The 18,929-nt window shown below is 31.9% G+C and overlaps 3 protein-coding genes across 3 annotated transcripts; all 3 read left to right on the top strand.

Annotated features, from left to right (window-relative positions):
* Positions 1–40: 40 nt before the first annotated feature.
* TRIVIDRAFT_206969 (uncharacterized protein) lies at positions 41–682 on the top strand (the record flags this gene model as incomplete). Its single annotated transcript, XM_014095058.1, has 2 exons — positions 41–386; positions 670–682. Coding segments are annotated over 2 exons (359 nt in total), but the record flags the coding sequence as incomplete, so codon positions are not given.
* Positions 683–3,663: 2,981 nt separating this feature from the next.
* On the top strand, positions 3,664–6,231 carry TRIVIDRAFT_206968 (uncharacterized protein; the record flags this gene model as incomplete). Its single annotated transcript, XM_014095057.1, has 6 exons — positions 3,664–4,285; positions 4,512–4,540; positions 4,595–5,031; positions 5,137–5,492; positions 5,780–5,937; positions 6,217–6,231. The coding sequence occupies 6 exons, from the start codon at positions 3,664–3,666 to the stop codon at positions 6,229–6,231; spliced, it is 1,617 nt and encodes a 538-aa protein (XP_013950532.1).
* Positions 6,232–13,776: 7,545 nt separating this feature from the next.
* TRIVIDRAFT_228253 (uncharacterized protein) lies at positions 13,777–18,546 on the top strand (the record flags this gene model as incomplete). Its single annotated transcript, XM_014095056.1, has 4 exons — positions 13,777–13,908; positions 13,983–14,288; positions 14,348–15,632; positions 15,689–18,546. The coding sequence occupies 4 exons, from the start codon at positions 13,777–13,779 to the stop codon at positions 18,544–18,546; spliced, it is 4,581 nt and encodes a 1,526-aa protein (XP_013950531.1).
* Positions 18,547–18,929: the final 383 nt, after the last annotated feature.

Genomic DNA, 18,929 nt, shown 5'->3' with positions numbered 1-18,929 from the left:
GCCGTGCCGCAGGTAGCCGGAGACACTTGGTATACTTTAGGGGTACGGACTGACTGGACCACCACCGCTAACCCTGGTGGCGGCGGAGCTACGACGTACACATACTCAGTGGCGGCTATGAACATGAACACAGGGGCGACGGCACGGGACAAGCTCACAGGGGTCGGGCGTGGCGTCAAGGACATCTGCGGCGCCACTCTCTTCGGCGCTCAAGTGTTGTGCTATGGTGATATCACGAAGCCATGCTCTGATTACAGTGTGGCTGCCTACAATTCTCGGAGGTGTCGCACTATCTGCACCAAAATTGGCGACTACTCACCTGTTAAGTCTGTCAGCGGTATCTATGGTTACAGCCAGGGCAACTCGCTTATTTGCGACGCACCTATGTAAGAGGCTACATTAAAGGAGATATATATTACGACCTAACTCTTATGGTTGCGACAATGGGCCTACAGGGCAGGCGTAACTGGATTAACTATAATCCAAACAGCTAATACTATCTTGCTTGCCTCACTCATTCAACAAGCCCGACAAGCAATTCTTTTTACGCTTATACCACAAGTTATATAAACCTAAAATTAACTATATAAGTTACATTCTCTACACTCATTTACAATACTTAAATAGCTAGTTATAAATATAAAACAATACTTTATTATATTTATAAAGTATCTTCTACTAGTTATATAAATACTGTTTTTCTATATATATTACCTACCAGTTTAACTTAATTTATTTACTAATATAAACTTAATATATAGTTTATCCTTTAGGAATCCCTTTTATATTAATTTATAAAAAACTAATTTATTATTTATTTATAGTTTTTATAAAAGTTAAATTTAATATTAAAATAAAAGGTTTAATACTATAACAGCTAGTTTAATAAAAGGTTATACTTTAACTTTTAGTTTAAAATTTACAGTTAATTTATAATTTAATTTAATTAATAATAATTAATTAAATTAAACTTTAAAAATTTAAGTTATATTATTAATAAAAGTATAAAAAGTATAATTATTTATTAAAGTTTAAAATTAAACTTAAAATATATATATATAAAAGCTTAAATAATAAAGTTTAAATATAATATAAAAACTTGAAGTTATAATTTAATAATTTAATTAAAGTAAAAAAAACTATTTATTTATTAAATAATAAAAAGTAATAATGATTTTTAAAAATAAATTATATTTTTTTTTAAAAATCTTTTAATAAAATACTATAATATAAAAGTAAAAATTTTTATAGTAAAAAATAATTTAATAGTTAATTAAAAATTTAATATATAAATAGTAAAAATAACTAAAAGTAATAAAAAACTATTTATAATTATAATAAAAATAATAATTATTATAATAAAAACTAATAATAAAAATATAATTAAAATAGTAAAAAAAATATATTAAAGCTTTAAAAATAAATAAAGTAAAAAAAGAATTTAAATTATTTATAAAAGAAAAAATATAAATTTATTAAATTAGTTAATAGTTAATAGTTAATAATTAATAATTTAATAATAATTATTTTAATTTTAGTTTTTTTAAATAATTTATTTTTTATATTTAAAAGAAAATAATTAATTATTTAATTATTTAAATAAATATATAAATGTAAATTTAAATATTTAATTATATATTTTAAAATTAATATAAGTTAATATTAATTTATATTAATTTTTTTATATATTAAAAATATTAATATTAATTTTTATTAACTTAATGTTAATTAATATATTAATTATATAATTCTTTAAAAGTATTTAGTTTATAAATTTATTATTATAATTATAAAAGTTAAGTTATAATAATATAATTTAAAATAATTAAATTTAAATTAATTAAATATATAAATTTATATTAGATGGGATTGAGGCATTAACTAGCCTGCGTACCGTTAGGTACCGTTATATTATACTATACCGTCTTAATGCTATATATAAGTAAAACAATGTATACGTTAACGCTAATATTGCTTAGCCCTTTAAAATATAAATAACTTATAAATACTGAATGTATTATGTAGATAGACATTTATATATATAATATAAGTGTAATACCCGCTAAAGGCGTCTATAAGGTAAGTAAAGCAACTGCACCGATTGCAATCGGCTAATTAAATTAAGGCTTTCCCAATCGTTCGAGGTTAGTTAGATTAATTAGGCCTACTTAGCTTAATTAAAATCATCCCATTTAATTAAAGTCATCCCATTCAATTAAAGTCATCCTATTCAATCATAATTTAAGTTATCGCTATTTATTATAAATACCTACCTACTGCATATATCTAACAGAAATTTTATATTTATCCTCTAGGAGCGCCTACAATGGACTTAACCTACAGCAGGCTTTTATATATAATAAAATCTATATTATTTTAAAGCTAAAAAAATATTCTTTTATATATTAATTACATAAATTTTACTAAAGCATTATAAAGTAATTTATAATTATTATAGTTAAATAACATTAAAAAGCAATAGGTATTTTTTATAAAGTATATTAACGCTATAAAATCAACATTATAATATATAATACAAGTGCAGAAAAGCACTAAAAAAAAAGGTTTAACTATATCACAAGGTGGTAACACCAGATAAGAAAAGCAAATTACTAATCGAGTTCAATTTTGACCTTTTGTAGCGTTAGCATTTTATCCCCTTAACGAAGCAAAGCAGGAAGCTACACTTCTCTCAGGCTATATTTATTTAAATAATTTAAATAATTAATTATTAATATAGTTATTAAATTAAATTTAAATTTAAATTTATATTAATAAATAAATTAAACTAAATATTTAGGTAATATAAATAATTATATAATAAATAGAAAATATTAAATAAATTTAATTTAAATATTATATTTATAATTAGCTATTTAAACTATTTAAATAAATATAAAAACGTAAACTTATATATTTAATTTATTATTTTTCAAATAATTAAAAATAATAATTATTATTTATTATTTTTTTATAAAAGTAATTATAAAAATATATTACTTTTATATTAAATAACTATTAATTAATATATAGTCTGTTTTTTAATTTAAAGGTATATACTTAGTTATACTTAATATAAAATATTAAGTTATAATAACTTAACTATTTGTTAATATAAACCTAAAACTTAAAAGTTTATTTTTTAAAAATAGTTAACTTATATTAATATATAAAACTTAATTTTATATATATATATGTATTTTATTTTTATTATTATATTAATTTATTATTTTTATATAATTTTAAAATATAAATTTCTTTTATAAATATATTTTTGTTATTATTTCTTTTATATATATATTATTTTTACTTTATATATATATACATATATAGTATATATTTATTTATTTATTTATTTTATTTTATTTTTGTTATATATTATTCTTAGTTTTTTTTATTTTTTTTATTTTAAAATATCAATTATTTATTAAATTATATAAAACCTTTATATATATAAACTGTAATTTTATTAAGCTATAGCCATAGCTTATTGTAGAATAATAGGATAGGTTTAAAATAAGCTAATTAGAATAGTTATTTTAAAATAGGTTGTTTAAGCTTATAAGGTTTATATATATAAGTAACTTACAAAAAGTCAGTGAGTTGTTTAACTTTAACAACCGATGGATTAAAGGACAGGTATATGGCATCCAGGTTGCTGTTATGGAGCTGTCAATGAAACCGGGTATGCCCGGCGTTGTGCTGGCAAACAGTAACAAAATCATCTCGACTTCCTGTACTGCTTCATCTCTTGTTCTTACGTTAAGCGACGGTATCTTAGCTGCCGATATTCTAGCCTCAATCCCAGATACAGGAACCGTCCTAATTACTAGCAGCGCAACCTGCAATGACGAGAACGCCTATGGATTTTGGCTACTCGGAGGTCGAGCTGACTCGAGTGAAGCAGGTTTTAAGCTCAGCTTCAAGGCAGTTCAAAAGAGGATCTCAGACGTCGGTACTCTTGCGGTCATCCAATACGGCAAAGTTGACAACAGCAAAGCAATATTTACAGCTACAGCAACTAGAGCCCCCACAGCCCCCACTGAACTAGCTGCATCTTGTGCTATCACCAGCACGGCCAGTACCAGCACTATGACTGGTCATTCTGGTATCAGTGCTTCTGCGAGTGTCAGCGCTACAGCCACACACTCTGGGAGCAGTACCACCCATACCGCTACTGGCACTGGCCCTGACCACCCTCTTGCTACAAGTCTATCAGACCTTACACCTGGAGCTCTCGAAGTATACAACTGGTTTATGGAAAATGCTCGATATTCCCCAGATGGTAGTTTGGCCTTGACGCCAGGTGAAGCGAGCAGCGGATGGAGTTTCGGGCACCTGCACAAATAAAGGTGCTTTAACAAGACGACATCTATCTGGACAATCGGTCTTCCAGAAGTGATCAATGCCTATCGATTATGGAGGCAAGGTTCTCCACCATCGTCGTGATGTTGAGAAACTTAAACACCACCTTTACCGTCTATCGTGGGATGAATTTTGTGATGGAACAGCTTCTGATATTCTTGGAACTCTCAGTGAGGTATGTGCGGCATACAGATAACGAGCTGGGAAATGGTGTAACTGACAAAACCAGTCGTACGAAGGTATCCATGCTGGTATTTGCACAGGTCACGGGCTGTACGAGAACCGCGATGCTATCCACTGCTTCTTCACTGGCTGCGGTTCCAGCCACACGATTAAGACGACCACGTACCAGTTCAAAGGCGACTGGCAGGTCAAGATCCCAACTATCAGCCAACCGTTGCTGACCCAAGGACCTGCAAAGACGTTCAGCTGCGTCACATGCTCGTTCAACATGGACAGCGTTATCTTCTCGGGTTCTATAGTCCTACAAATGACAGATAATGGCCCCAGCTCAGCAGCATCAGCTGTCGTAACTCACGGTGTTACGGGTGGCACTACATCTAGTGTTCGAATTCAATCAGACTCTGCCTGGAAAGGATCTTGGGACCACATATTTGATGGTGTTACACTTGGCACGATAACCCTGGATAATGCTTTCGCAATCACGTGAGTGCTTTTGCTTTGCTTCTTCTCCTTTCTGTTCTCGCATGCCAGTCTGAACGGCCAACCACGATGATGACATATAGCTTCTTACAACAAATGCCTAAATAGACCGCAAGTATTTTACAGGATAGGATACCAATTCTGCACCGACTCCGCTGTTGACGTGACAGGTGGAGCAGGGTACAGTTGGGACAATGCATCTATCAACATGAATATCCTCAACCACGCATCTGACTCTAGGAGTAACTGGACGCCCAAGGTTAACTGGATTCTACCAGAATTCAATACGGGGGCGAAAGTAAGCATCAATAGCTTTAGCCAGTGGATCGTTGACCTTAAAGCCGTGGTTCAAGGGAATATGGTCTTTAACCCGAGGATGTTCTCTTCAAACTCCGTGGGCATGTCCTCGCAATACAACTTTGTGGCTACTAATGGTTGTCCGGCTATTCGCTCTCTGTTAGCACGTACGTGAGCAATGATAACTGGATTAACATCAACGACGGATCGTCGCTACCTGTCGTGTTGTCGAGTGGTGAGAATGGCCGCCGAAATCAATGTTTCAATGTTCCTAGCGTTTGGCCAGCTCCCGACGAAATTGCTTCTTTGGCACCAGGCGCCGGAGAGTTTTGCACATCATTAATCCGCTACAATCCACCTACAAAGCGCACTACATTGACCCAGGTCAAGACTGTGCCCAGCACTATAGTTGTTTCAACAAGTGTTACAAGTACAATCACTACGACTTTCACAGTCACTAGTTCCACCAGTAGTTCGTACGATATGACGCTCACTACCACATCAACTGTGTATCAGACATCAACTGTGACAATGGGTGGAAGCTACGCTCCAGTATATAAGCGAGATGTGGTACCGACACCTGCGCCAAGGGGAGCTTTTGTTAGAAGAGAGGTTAGGTGTATATTATATTTATTAAAGGTCTTAGTTATTTAAATATAAAGTCAGGGGCAGGACCTCTTATATATATATAATTTATAAAATCTAATAAAGCAGATTAAATAAGGGTTACCCTATAGTTAATATTCTTACTTAATTTAGCTTATTAATTTAAGTTACCCTATAGGTATATATATTAATTTATAAATAGGCCTTTTATACCTTCTATAATTAACCTTCTCTTTTAGCTTTTAATAAAAAAAAGTTTTATAAAAATATAAAATCTTACTATAGGGTAAAAAGTCTTAACTTTTACTTAAGCTAATTAACTGGGGTTTATTAAATTATATTTTTTTTACCCTTATTATTTCTTTAAATTTAATAAAAGCTATTATAAATAATAATTTAATTATTTTATTTATAATTTTATTAATTAATAATATATACTATAGTTATATTTTTTACTTTTATATTTTTTTATAAATTTAATAATATTATATATTAATATATTTTATATAACTGTAGAATTTTAAATTTTATATAAAATTAATAACTTTTTAATTATTAATGTAAATTATAGTTATTTTATTTATAAAATATAAAGTAAAAGTAATAGTTATAAATAGCTTCTATAGTTAAATAGCTTTTTTTACTATTTATATTTAGCCTATATATTTAGTTTTATAAATAAATAATATAATAGTTATTTATTTCTTTAATAATTAATTAATAACTATAAAGCCTAAATTAAAAATATATTTATAAATAAAGCGCTGGCTGGCTTTATTACCTATATAATCTATATTTATATATTTTTATAATATTTATAAATTACTTTTATATATTAATATATAATTTATTATATTTTTAAAGTAATAAAAGATTTACTATATATTTTATTAATATAATTTCTTTAAATTAATAATAAAGCAGCTATAAAAAGATATTAAAAATATAATATTAAACTATATACTTAATATTATTTATATAATTAATTTAAATTATTTTATATATTTTCCTTTTTTATTTTTTATTATATTTAAATTAATATTAATATTTAAGAAGCTTATTAATATAAAGGTTTTTATTAAGTTATAATTTTTTATACTATAAAAATATAAAATCTTTTAAATATATCCTTTTTATAAAAAAGTAAATTATTACTAAGTTTAGTTTTTTTTAATAATAAAGCTTAAATAATATTTATAGATTTTAAAATTAATTATTTAAAAGTCTTTATATAAAGTATTTTTAATTTTTTAAATAGTTTATTTATTTAAATTAAATAATAGTAAATTATTTACGTAAATTATAATAATAATATTTTTTTTTATAAAAATACTTTTATTAATTAATATAGGGGTTATTTTTAATTTAGTAAAGAAAGTAATTAACGTTTAATATTAAATTTTTAAAGCCTATTTTAACTTATATAATACTTTTTAAAGTTTATAAATACAGTTAATGTAATTATTAAAACCCTTTAATTAATAAATATAGATTTCTTTATTAATTTTTTTATATAAGAAAGCTATTTTAACGTTTATTTATTTAATTTCTTAATTTTAAGTAGCAGTAATAGTAAATAATACTTTATAACTTATAAACTTTACTACTATAGTAAAGGTTTTATTATAATTAATACTTTCCTTTTAATTAAAGCCTTTAATTATATAATAGGTTTTATAGTAATTAATAATACCTTTTATATTTCTTTTTACCTTATATATTTATTTTTTTTATAATAGCTTTTAGCCTTTTAAAAGGTTTATTAATTCTTAAGTTTAGTTTTTTTTTAATAAATATATTTTATTTATTATTACCCTTAGCTAATATTTCTATTCCTTTAAGTAAATAGCTTTATAATAGCTTTTAAAGTCTTTAACTTTATTATTTAATATTATTAAGCTTAATTATATTAATACTTTAGTAATTTTTATAAAAGTATATAAAACGCTAAAGAGTTTATTTTAATTAGCTTTAGTAATTAAAATAATCTCTATAGTAATTTTAATAATTAATTAAATTAACTTAAAGCTTTTTAATATTTTTAATAAGTTAAAGGTTAATATATTTCCTTTTTTTATAGTAAAGTTTTTTATATTATTAATAAATTTAATTTTTTAATAACTATTTAAAGTAATAGTTTTATTATTTTAATTTTTTAAAATAATTATTTTATTAATTATTTTATTATTTAATAATATATTTTTAATAGTTAAAAGAAATTAATTAATTAATAGTTTAATATAATATTAAATATTTTTAATACTTTAAATTACTGCTGTTAATATTTTAAATAGCTATTTTTTAAATATAATATTTAATATAATTTTAACTTAATTATTTTATATTATTATATAATTTTAATTTTTTTAATAATTAATTAATTAATAAAGAATTACTTTTAATTTTATTTTCTTCCTATAAATTATTATTATTTACCCCTTTAACTTTAAAATTTAAAAGTATAATAAGTTAGGCCTATTACTATATTAAGCTTTATAAAGTATAACTTTAAGTCTTTTACTAAGTAAAATTATATATAAATAATTAACAGTCTTTACTATATAAAGTTATTATTTAAAGTTAATTTATTTTTTTATAAATATAGATATAAATTTATTTTATAAAATATAATAAAAGTATTTAATTATTTTATTTTATTAATATTAATTAATATAAATATAAATAATTTTAATTCTTTTATTTTTATAAAAGGTATATAAAAAATAGCTTATATTTTCTCCTTTTTAATATAATTTAATATTAATTTTTATTATACTTTATAATTAAAAAAGGTTTTATAATATTTATATATAAGCTTTTTAATAGTTTTATTTTTTTTTTAATATTATTTATATATAGCCGCTTAGTTTATTTATTAACGGTGTAAGTTTTATATATTTTAATTAGCTTTATAAATTATAATTCTTTTACTTTTTTAATTAAATCCTTTATATTATTTTTACTAAAGTATTTTAATTAATTATACTATAATTATAGCTTTAGGTTTTTAATATTAAAGGCAGTAAAACTATAGTAAAGTATATTAATAATATATACTTTATATTATAAAGTAATTATAAAAAAAATAATAAAGTTTTTTATTATAACTGCTTTTTTACTAAATATACTTAAATAGCAGTTTTTTTAATTTAATATTAAAATTAATATAAAATTAAATCTAATGTTTAATATATAAAGGGTATTTTATAAAGGGAGGTTTTTAATATTGTTATAAATAAAAGTCTAAAATTAATATATCCTAGTGCTTTTAAAAGTAAATTTTATCTTTTTAATATTAATAATAAAGGTTTTTTTTATTTAATATAATAACTTATATTTTTTTTTAATATAAATTATATAACTAAAAGTATTACTATTAAAAATATAAATATTTATAAAGTTAATTTTTATAAATATAATAGTTTTTACTAAAGTTAAATAGTTAAATAATATAAATAAAAAATAGTTTATTAAGCTTAGTAATATATTATTACTTTTACTACCTATACTTTAAAAAAAAACTAAAATAATAATTATTTTTTTAATTATTAATTATTTTTTTTTTTTTTTAATTAATTAAATTTAATTTATAATTTTTTTTTTTATTATTTTATACTTTTTAATTTAAGTTTTAGAAAAAGTATTTAATATTTCTCTTTTAAATAATTAAACTTATAGTAGTACTAGTATATATAAAAAAATTAAAAAACTGCAGTAAAACTAAATATTATTAATTATTACTTTTTAATTTAATTTTTTTTATTTAATAGTTATAACTGCTTTATTAAAAATAATAGTTTTTTTATAACTTTATTATTTAACTTTTTAAAAAGTAAACTATATATTTAATAAAATATTATAAAAAAATATTTATAACTTTCTTTAAACTCTATAAAAAACTTATTAATAAAATATATTTTATTAATTTTATAATATTTATTAAATTATTTAAACTTAGTTTAAGCTACTTTAAGCTTTTTTATATAATTATTAACGCTTATATAATTTTTAAATATTAAACTATTATATCTTTAATTAAGTTTTTAAAAAGTAATACTTTTATAAAACTTAAACCTAATTTTTAAAGTATTTAAAATAATAAATAAAATTTCCTTTTACTTTATATATTTATAAATAAAATAGCTAAGCTTACTGTATATAAATATAATAATTTAATTTTAATATATTTCTTAAAGTTTTTTTTTATTTTTAAAGTTAATATTTAATTTATTAAATTTCTTTTTTAATATATTTTTATTTTTTTTTATAAAGTTTTTAAAACTTTAAATTTTAATTATATTTATAACTTTTTTTTTTTTAAATAATTTAACTATTTAATAATTTAAAATTTTTAATAATAATTATATTAATAATAAATTTAAAAATACTTAAACTTATTATTATTAATATATTTAAGTTTAATAACTGGACAGTAGTTAAATATTAAATTAAAGCTAAATTAAAGAAATAAAGTTTATAGTTAATTAATAATTTAATTTAATTTATTAAAACTAAAGGTATTAAAAAGACTTTTAATTTTTAAACCTTAAATATTTTAATTATAGTTAAAAGTTTACAGTAATATTTCTATAATTAATTATTTTAATAAAAATATTAAATTAAAAGCAGTAGGTTTATTATAATAGCTTTTTTTATAATTAAATTATAAGGTTTTTATTAAAATTTTATTAATTACTTTAGTAAATATAAAAAAATAATCTTCTTAAATAAATTTAAATATTACTGTTAATTATAGCAGTTTTAATTATAAATTATATTTATTTTTTATTTTTTTATTTTATTAATTTATAATAGTTAATTAATTTTATAAAATAAAAGTAATAAAAATTATTTATTAAAATAATTAAAATTATTTTAAAATTAATAATTATAATTATTTTAATTATTAAATTAATAGTTATTTTAAAAATTAGTTTAACTAAAGGCTAAATTTTAGTTTTTTATTTAGTATTAATAAAAGCAGCTTATTAATACTGTTAATTTAAAATAATAATCTTAGTTAATATAAAGGTTATTATTGTTAATTGTAATTTAGGTTTATAACCTATTAAAAAAGAGGTTAAGTATATATTATATTTATTAAAGGTCTTAGTTATTTAAATATAAAGTCGGGGGTAGGACCTTTTATATATATATAATCTATAAGATCCGATAAGGCAGATTGGATAGGGGTTACCCTGCAGTCAACAGCTTTTAATCGACGAGCGATCGCAGTGCGTACCGGAATGGCAGGGTGGCCGATTGATAAGATTAGCTACGCTTGTAGCCAGATCGCAACAGGGACAAACTACATTTCTCAGACCAATATTGTCACTACAACATCGGGAGTCACCACTAATACAGCTACTTAGGTGTTCAACGCAGACGGGCCGCTTGTCACCACAACGACCACTTTCACTTTCTACGACTTCACGGGCTTCACGACTACAACTACTTCCGCAGCTGCTACAGCTACCTCCTGCCCAGTCTCTCCAGCAGGTGCCAGTTGCTTCAGACTTGCCGTACACGGCGGGTCATGGCTGGAAGGATCGTACCTTGGTATCAATCTCCAAGGCTCCCATAACTATGCAGGCATCAATCGCGCTGGCACCGAAGCCAGCAGTTGGGAACCGGGTGTGTATACTGAGACGTTCTATCTTGATGCGAACGGACATCTTGTTGTGCCGGCTGGCGGTGGGCGAAGCCCATATGTTATGCTGGACGTGGATTAGAACGCTCCCTATATACAAAGGGCTCCTTTGATGGGACTTCCACAATAATTTGCTTCGTATTGGCAACATGTCGATGTTCCCAAATGCGTCATCGATGCCTCAGATATCTGCCACAAAACACTCACCTGCCAGCTTCGCGACCAGATAGGTTTCTATGTCAGGCAGCCATTCTATCAAGCTTGGGAAGCCTCACCAGACTATCAGTTTGACCTCGATGATTGCGGGAATGGTGGTGGGCCTTGTCCACCTATACAGCCGTCAGGATTAGGGTGGTATGATGCACTTAGCCTGTATCGTATAACTTGGGGTAACCCTACAGGCGACTCCCGGTACATTCCTGTCACCTTTGGGGTAGAAGATGCCCCATGTCCTTGCGACTTCTTGAATGTCAACTATATGGGCTATAAATAAATCCAAGGCAAAAACCATCCGACATGTCTTCCTTGTTAATTCATATATCGAGAGGAGGCTGTGAAAGCTTCTAATAAACTTCTTATTAGGAAGTAGTCAATCTTTTGGGTCTTAACAGTTGTGAAAACAGGAATACTACAAAGTGTCTTTTCTTTTTATAAGGTCAACTCAATTAAATCATTCTAGAAGTCTTTTTCAATAGCTAAATATTTATACTACACAAGAGCAATGAAAAGCTCGCCTTCTTACTTGTCCTCCAGATTTCCTTTCCTCTACTGTCTACTGCTTTAGCGCTTTCTCTTCCCCGCTGCTTTGAGCGATTTGTATAAAAAAATACAGTAAGTAAAGATATTGAATTTATAATAATAGCCTCGTGATCGATTAGTTGTTACCGTCCGTCATACCGTAGCGCCAAACAGGGCAAAAGGTTAGGCCAATAATCGCAATTGTAGCAATTACTGGTACGGAGCCAGCTGCTTGTAAGGGACCGATCGCTGTTCCGATTGACCGGATCGTAACAATAGTAGCTAGGATCAGTGACCAAGCTGGGCCGAGTCTGGTTTCCTGATATAAAAGAGAAATGCTTTCTCTCTCCCTAAATAGAAAGAATAATACAAGTTACTCGCCTCGAAATAACCTCTTGTGAGGAACCGGTGTCTCTAGGTTAATATAGAGTACACTTTCTCAGTGACAAACACCTCTGCTCAGGTTTATGTTAGCGGGCAGCTAGGTCAGTATCGGGCAATTGTATTATGTAGCCAGCAATAGTAATTTGTTGATAGCAAGAGAACGTGCCCAGGGAACGTGCCTTTATACTGGCTCGACTAACACTAAATACAATATCAGATACCTAGCTTGTATAACCGCTATATAGATCACAGAGTGAAGACAAGTCAAGGAATCACTTTGATCCAGCTGCCAATCGATCACGAGGCCGCTCAAAGAGCCCCGCCACAGAATATTATCCCCGCTTTATTCCAGGAGTGGATAGTAGATGGAGGTTATTGGTACTTATGCGCAAAAATAGCCTAGTATGCTAAACTGTGGCGACCTGATAAATAGGCGTAGAATCAATGGCTTGAGTTATTTGCCAATAATTCGCGGCAGAAAGGGTTGCAAATGTGCTTTCACTTAACTTGGCCGGCCAGGTTTTGTTTCTTTTAACTCGCGCGGGAGCGGGCCGTCGGATCGGGGCCTTCGACTCGCAGTTGGAACCCTTGACTAAACGTGGGTTTATTGATATGACTTTGCCTACTTTCCTACCGCTAATAAGCTGTTAAGGATTCTCTAATTAGAATAACTGTTGTATATTACCACCAATTTTCCAATTATTTGCCATTGAACTAGTCTCAATTACCAAATAAGGATTTCTTAGCTAGCTTGAACATATTGAGAGCTGGGTCGCGCCGACACTAGTCTCCGTAGCCGCTTGAATATTGGAAGCTGAGTCGGACCCCGCAGTCTCCGTAACCAAATATTGCTTGTTTGGCTTGAATATTGAGAGCTGAATCCTTCAGCCGCGGAGCCGCTTCTTGCTAGTCGCGGGGGGCTAGTCTTTGCTTGAGGTCTTTTAGAGGGACAGCTGTCTCATTGGATTTCTTTATATAAAGCAAACTATCGTCGCATTTTTGCTGTACTACACTATACTGAGTCGTAGACTTTTCTTTACTTAATTCGAACCTCCTTCACATTCCATCTCAAGATGTACTCTCCTCACCACTTATCTAGTCTGGTGAATGTTGTCACAGACCAAATTACCGATGAGGTCGAAAGGAAAGACAATCGGACCAACGATCCCATTGAGATTGCCCGCAATAGGGCCGTGCTTGAAAAAGTTATTAAACCCTCCTCATGTCGATTCTCACTCAAGCATGCTTTATGGATCTCCTTTACTAATTTCTTATAAAGGTCAACGAGACTATTGATAATGCACTGCGAGAGCTAAATGAAGTCTCGACATCAAAAGTCGCCCAAGACGCAGCCAGTGATGCGAAAATACACGTGCCACCAAGATTTTCCAACTCCGGTGCACTCAATGTGCAATTCCACTCTCAAACTGTCGCATCGAATACAGTTCTCCCCAGTTTCGAGAAACAGCTAGAGGAATTCAGCAAAATCGAGGGTTTCTTGAACAGTGGTAGAGAGGAGGCGATGCAACTGAAGGCGATGACGGAGACCGCATTGCCAATCATGGATGGCCTCAACGAGATGCTCGTGCGTATCAATCCCCCCTTCCAAGTCATGGCGTGCTTTCTAACTTCAAGTCTATAAAGAAACGCCCGTATCTTAATGAGTATAATGCCCTTCTCAATGTATCGCCTATTGTAGGTGTATCTGGACGGGCTATCAAGTATTTGAGAAAGGGTGCTTCTCAATCTGGAGATAAGGTGGTAAACAACACGTGGACTCACTTTGATTACCTTCCAAAGGAATTTGATCCGGCAACTGAAAAAATAAATATGTTCCCATACAATGGGTCTTTTTATTTAAGTATCGGCAGGGCTCTCTGGAGGAAGCTGCCACGAGCAATGGACGACAACCGTCGCAAAGAAGCTAGCAAAGATTGGAGTAAGTTATTTGAAGAAAATTGGATCCCGGTAGGCGACGCATGCTTGCCTTCACCAAATGTGCTGTCCGTCAGTCCTTACTGCTCCAATCTTTCTGCGAACGGGTCAGCCGAGTTTAGTCTTTACATTGTGAATGAAGATGGCACCATGTTCACCTTCAAGGGCAATGACTTGCGAAACAACGTCGAGTTTCGACCTGTTTCACTTACGGATGACCAAATCAAAGCTGGGGAAAAGATGCCCAAGTGGACTAAGCTGGCATACTATGCTGGTAAGCTATTTGGTATAGATGACCAGTGCAAATCGTGGAACATTTCGATCAAGAGCGCAAACGAGATCGAGATTGCGAATCCTCGACCTCAGCCTGAATGCATTGGCTTATCTGCCAATGAAGAAGGCCTTGTGGTCCTCCGTAAGGACGGACATTTGTACCAGAGATCGGTTGACATCGCAATAGACGACAATTACCCCCAGCATGAGGCGAAAGCATGGAAGCAGTATGTCGCTTCTACTGACATAACGAATATTGGTGTGGCTTCACCTGGATGTATGCTTGATATGAGGACTCTTATCAGCTCTGTAAAGGACCAATATATGCAAACACAGCTTGCTTTGTGGCCTTTGGTCAAGAAGGTTAAGGAATACGCAGTGCTGCATCGCTCCTATCTGGATAACTTGCGCGATGCGCAAGAAGAGATCAAGAGAGCAAAGTCACAGAAGGAAATAGACGAAATCAAGAAGAACGCGGTCGACGACTCGATCGAATTTGCGAAATCCTCTGCTACGATGCTTGCTAATGCATCACGCAATGCACAAGCCACCGTCGTATCGATGACATCGACCCTCAAGGGAGTAGATACTGACCTTGAGGCTATCAAGGCAAAGCTTCAGACAGAGTTAGAAGGCTTTCAAAAGGTTTTGACATCTCAGAAGAAGGACCTGGAGACTATCCGGAGCATTAAGATGTGGTCCACGATTGCTGCCATCGTCTGTAAGTACAATATTTTCTCCAAGATTGAGTTCGCTATCTAATATTACCATCAACAGGCGTTTTTGGCATGCTGCTTCTAGGCTTCACCGGCTGGGGTTCTGTAGTGCTGGGAGCGTTGTTCGTTACGGCTTTTGTTGTGGAACAAATTGCGGAGAGTCAGGAAGACAGCAAAATTCGCGAGATTTCCAAAACTGAAGGACGAATCAATCATCTGAACCAACAAATCAAGGACATAAGCGAACTCAAAAGTGGGATTGACAAACTCGTGCTGCAATACAATGAGCTAAACAAATTCTGGGGGCGTATGGTCGAAGGGTCTGACAGAGTCATTGAGTTTGACAACAAGATTGTAGATGAGGCCTTCAACAGACTCATCAGGTCAATTCAGCTCAAGAGCTCTCAGACAGATACTGATATCCTTGGCTTCGGAGCCCAGGCCTATTTGGACATGCTCTATGCCCAGGGTTTGTATATTCCGGATCCTAAGAAACCCCCGGTGAAGAAACCTGTCAAGTTACCTGACTTGGACAGTCTCCAGGCATCTTCTTTCATGATGATGCATCAGTCCGTGGAAGTCATTGCTCCCCAGAATCTTGACACTGAAAATTGCGAGGTTTCCGATGTCTCTTTGCCAGAGGCACTCGAGCAGCGTCAAGTTGAGCCCAGTGAGAGAAAGAATGAGAGCAACTTGGACATCGAACTAAATCAGCAACAACACCAATCCGATCAAACACAGAGCATCACCATCACTTTTTACATCCCTGATGAAGCCGATCTTATCATTGAAGCAGCCTTCGACGAGCAAGCAAATCTTGCTCGAGAAGCCATGGAGAGCAAGGACTTTAAAGCCGGCCTGTTGCATCTGAAAAAGGCATCCATTATGTCCGAGATGAATTTGTTGCATCGAGAAGAAATGCTACTGCGCAGCGGAGAATGGTTTGACATTGATCAAATCAAGTCAGCCCTCACCGTGTTCTACACTGGCGAACTCAGGCAGCTCTTTCACGAAGCCGGCGAGCAGCTTCCTGCTGGGGCTTTGCCGGGCGGTGTCCACTTGTTAAAGGCAAAAAGGCTGTCATCTGAGGTCATCCAAGGGACCATGACTTTGGCCAATCTCATGACGGAGTGGTCAGATAGGCATTCGAAACGTCGGACGAAAGAGGAGAAAGCACTGGAGGCAGCTCCATATGTGCAATGTGCGGTCCAGGCCTGCCAAGAATTGGAGATGATCACAGCAGAGCTCAATAATACCTTCACGGATATTAACCATGCCGTCACTAACGCTCAACTAAAAATGGAGTCGAAGATTAAAGAAGTCGAGATTGACATCGATGCGATCGACGATGCAGCATGGAGTAGTCTGGAGGGCCTAAAGGACAAGGTTCCATTCTGGACCAGGCTTTCTGGGATAGAAGCTGTCATGGATTGGGTTTCTAAAGCTGCAGATGAGATCGAACGAGCTCGAGAGTTGAGGACTCAACCAATACGTGACGAGGTGGCCCGGATGAGGAGGCTCCTCAACAGTGGACATGTGTACAAAGACCAACATTTCACCTGGATGGGTCTCGTTCAGCAAATTAGTCTCAAGATTGGCAGAGTCTTACAAACACTGAGTGAGATTGAAAGCCAACTGAACTATGGCGTTGAATTCACCGCCAAAGCAATCATGAACGTGTCATGGCCCGCATTGCAAGAAAATTCATCCGCTGTTCTTACTCTCCTTGGAGTTGAGTATGCTCCGACGGTATCCTTCTCTGGGCTACTTACGGCTGGGGCTGAGATGTCATTCATGGCCGTTTCTAAGATGGAAACTAATGGTGCTACTGTTGCTAAATCCGCAAAAATCCGTGGCCTTAAAGAGTTCCTGAATCATGGCCTTGGCGCGCACCCCGTGGTCTTGTCGGAAATAAGGGATGATACCCAAGATGCCGAAACTTTCTTCAAAAAGATTAGCGGTATCCTTAGCATCCCCGACGTGGAGAAGCTCCGAGCTTCAGACGAGGGAAACTCGGTCTGGTCACTCCGTGACAGCGCCAACCAGGCGCTCCAGAAGTTTGTCGACGCCTGCATTCTCAAACGCAAGGCGCTGGCTGAGCTTAAGACAGTGGCCCGTCAACAGCCGATGCGCATCCAAATGCTCCATTCGGGAGAGGTTGATTGGGAAGAGTTCTATATGGAAACAAATTCGGCGTTTCTCGATGCCATAAAGGTTGCGGGTAAAGCACACGATGTCCTGGAAAGCCGGCATGTTGAGTTCCAGAAGATGCTCAAGGCCATTAAGCAAAACCGGGCCGCGTTTGAAGCCAAGATCAAGCCCATCGACGAAGCAATAGCGGCAAAAGTGAAGAAGGTCGACGAATTCATATTTCAACGCGCCGCAGACGCTGCTACCATGCTTTTCATTGGCGTCACGGCAGGTTTAGCTATTGTGGCAGGACCTAAAGTCGCCTTCGACGCGGCATCAAATGCCTACAGCGCAGTTAGTGGCAACGTGGAGGGTTACTCAGTTTCCAATACCTTCAAAACATTCTATTCAGAGATGAATTGGAAAGAGTTTGCTGACAGCATGATCAGTCTGGGCGGGGCGCGCAAAGCCGCTGTCAATGCTGTCGATGGACTCGAGGCCATTAGCGAGGTCTTCGATGAGTCAGTCAAGTGTGGTTCCAGCATGTTGTCGCACTTGCGTGAAATGCAAAACCGCTTGAGAGATTTCCACGAGAAGCGCCTGGAAGCACTCCTTACATCGCGCAATTACAAAGTTAGCCAGTCGTTGAAGGACGCCGACATCGAGAAAGCAGCAACAGAGCTGAGCGAAAAACAACTGACTGAGTTGGTGAAGAGCTGGGAGGATCTAACTGATGTATGCACTGCTTGGATCGATGGGTATAACCAGCACGGAGTTTCATATAACTGAGGTTAGTAATTTCAATTATTTAACAGTGGTTGGGGATTACGTTCTTTCTAAGTTTTACCAAACAAAGGCTTTGTTAGAAGGTCTTAACTTGAAATCAACTTCAGCCATAGTTTAGAGAAGTCTTCTTAGTCTTTAAACCTAGGGTACTTGTATCAAAATAACACCATTGTCTCTGTGCTAAAGGAGCCGACAGTGGATCGCACCACATTGCGCCGTTCATATAAGTTCGTGGTGGCAACATGCAGAACACGTAGATACACATAGGACAGCAAGTATGCGTTGTTTTGTTCTTGTTCAGTATGTCGAGCTAACTGTGGTCATTAGAAAGATGGATAAATTTTAAACAACTGTTCATATCAAATCATTAACAACTATGACTGCCC

The sequence above is a fragment of the Trichoderma virens genome (genome assembly GCF_000170995.1).
Source record: "Trichoderma virens Gv29-8 chromosome Unknown TRIVIscaffold_91, whole genome shotgun sequence".
Lineage (NCBI taxonomy): Eukaryota > Fungi > Ascomycota > Sordariomycetes > Hypocreales > Hypocreaceae > Trichoderma > Trichoderma virens.
This window is presented reverse-complemented; position numbering and strand designations above follow the sequence as displayed.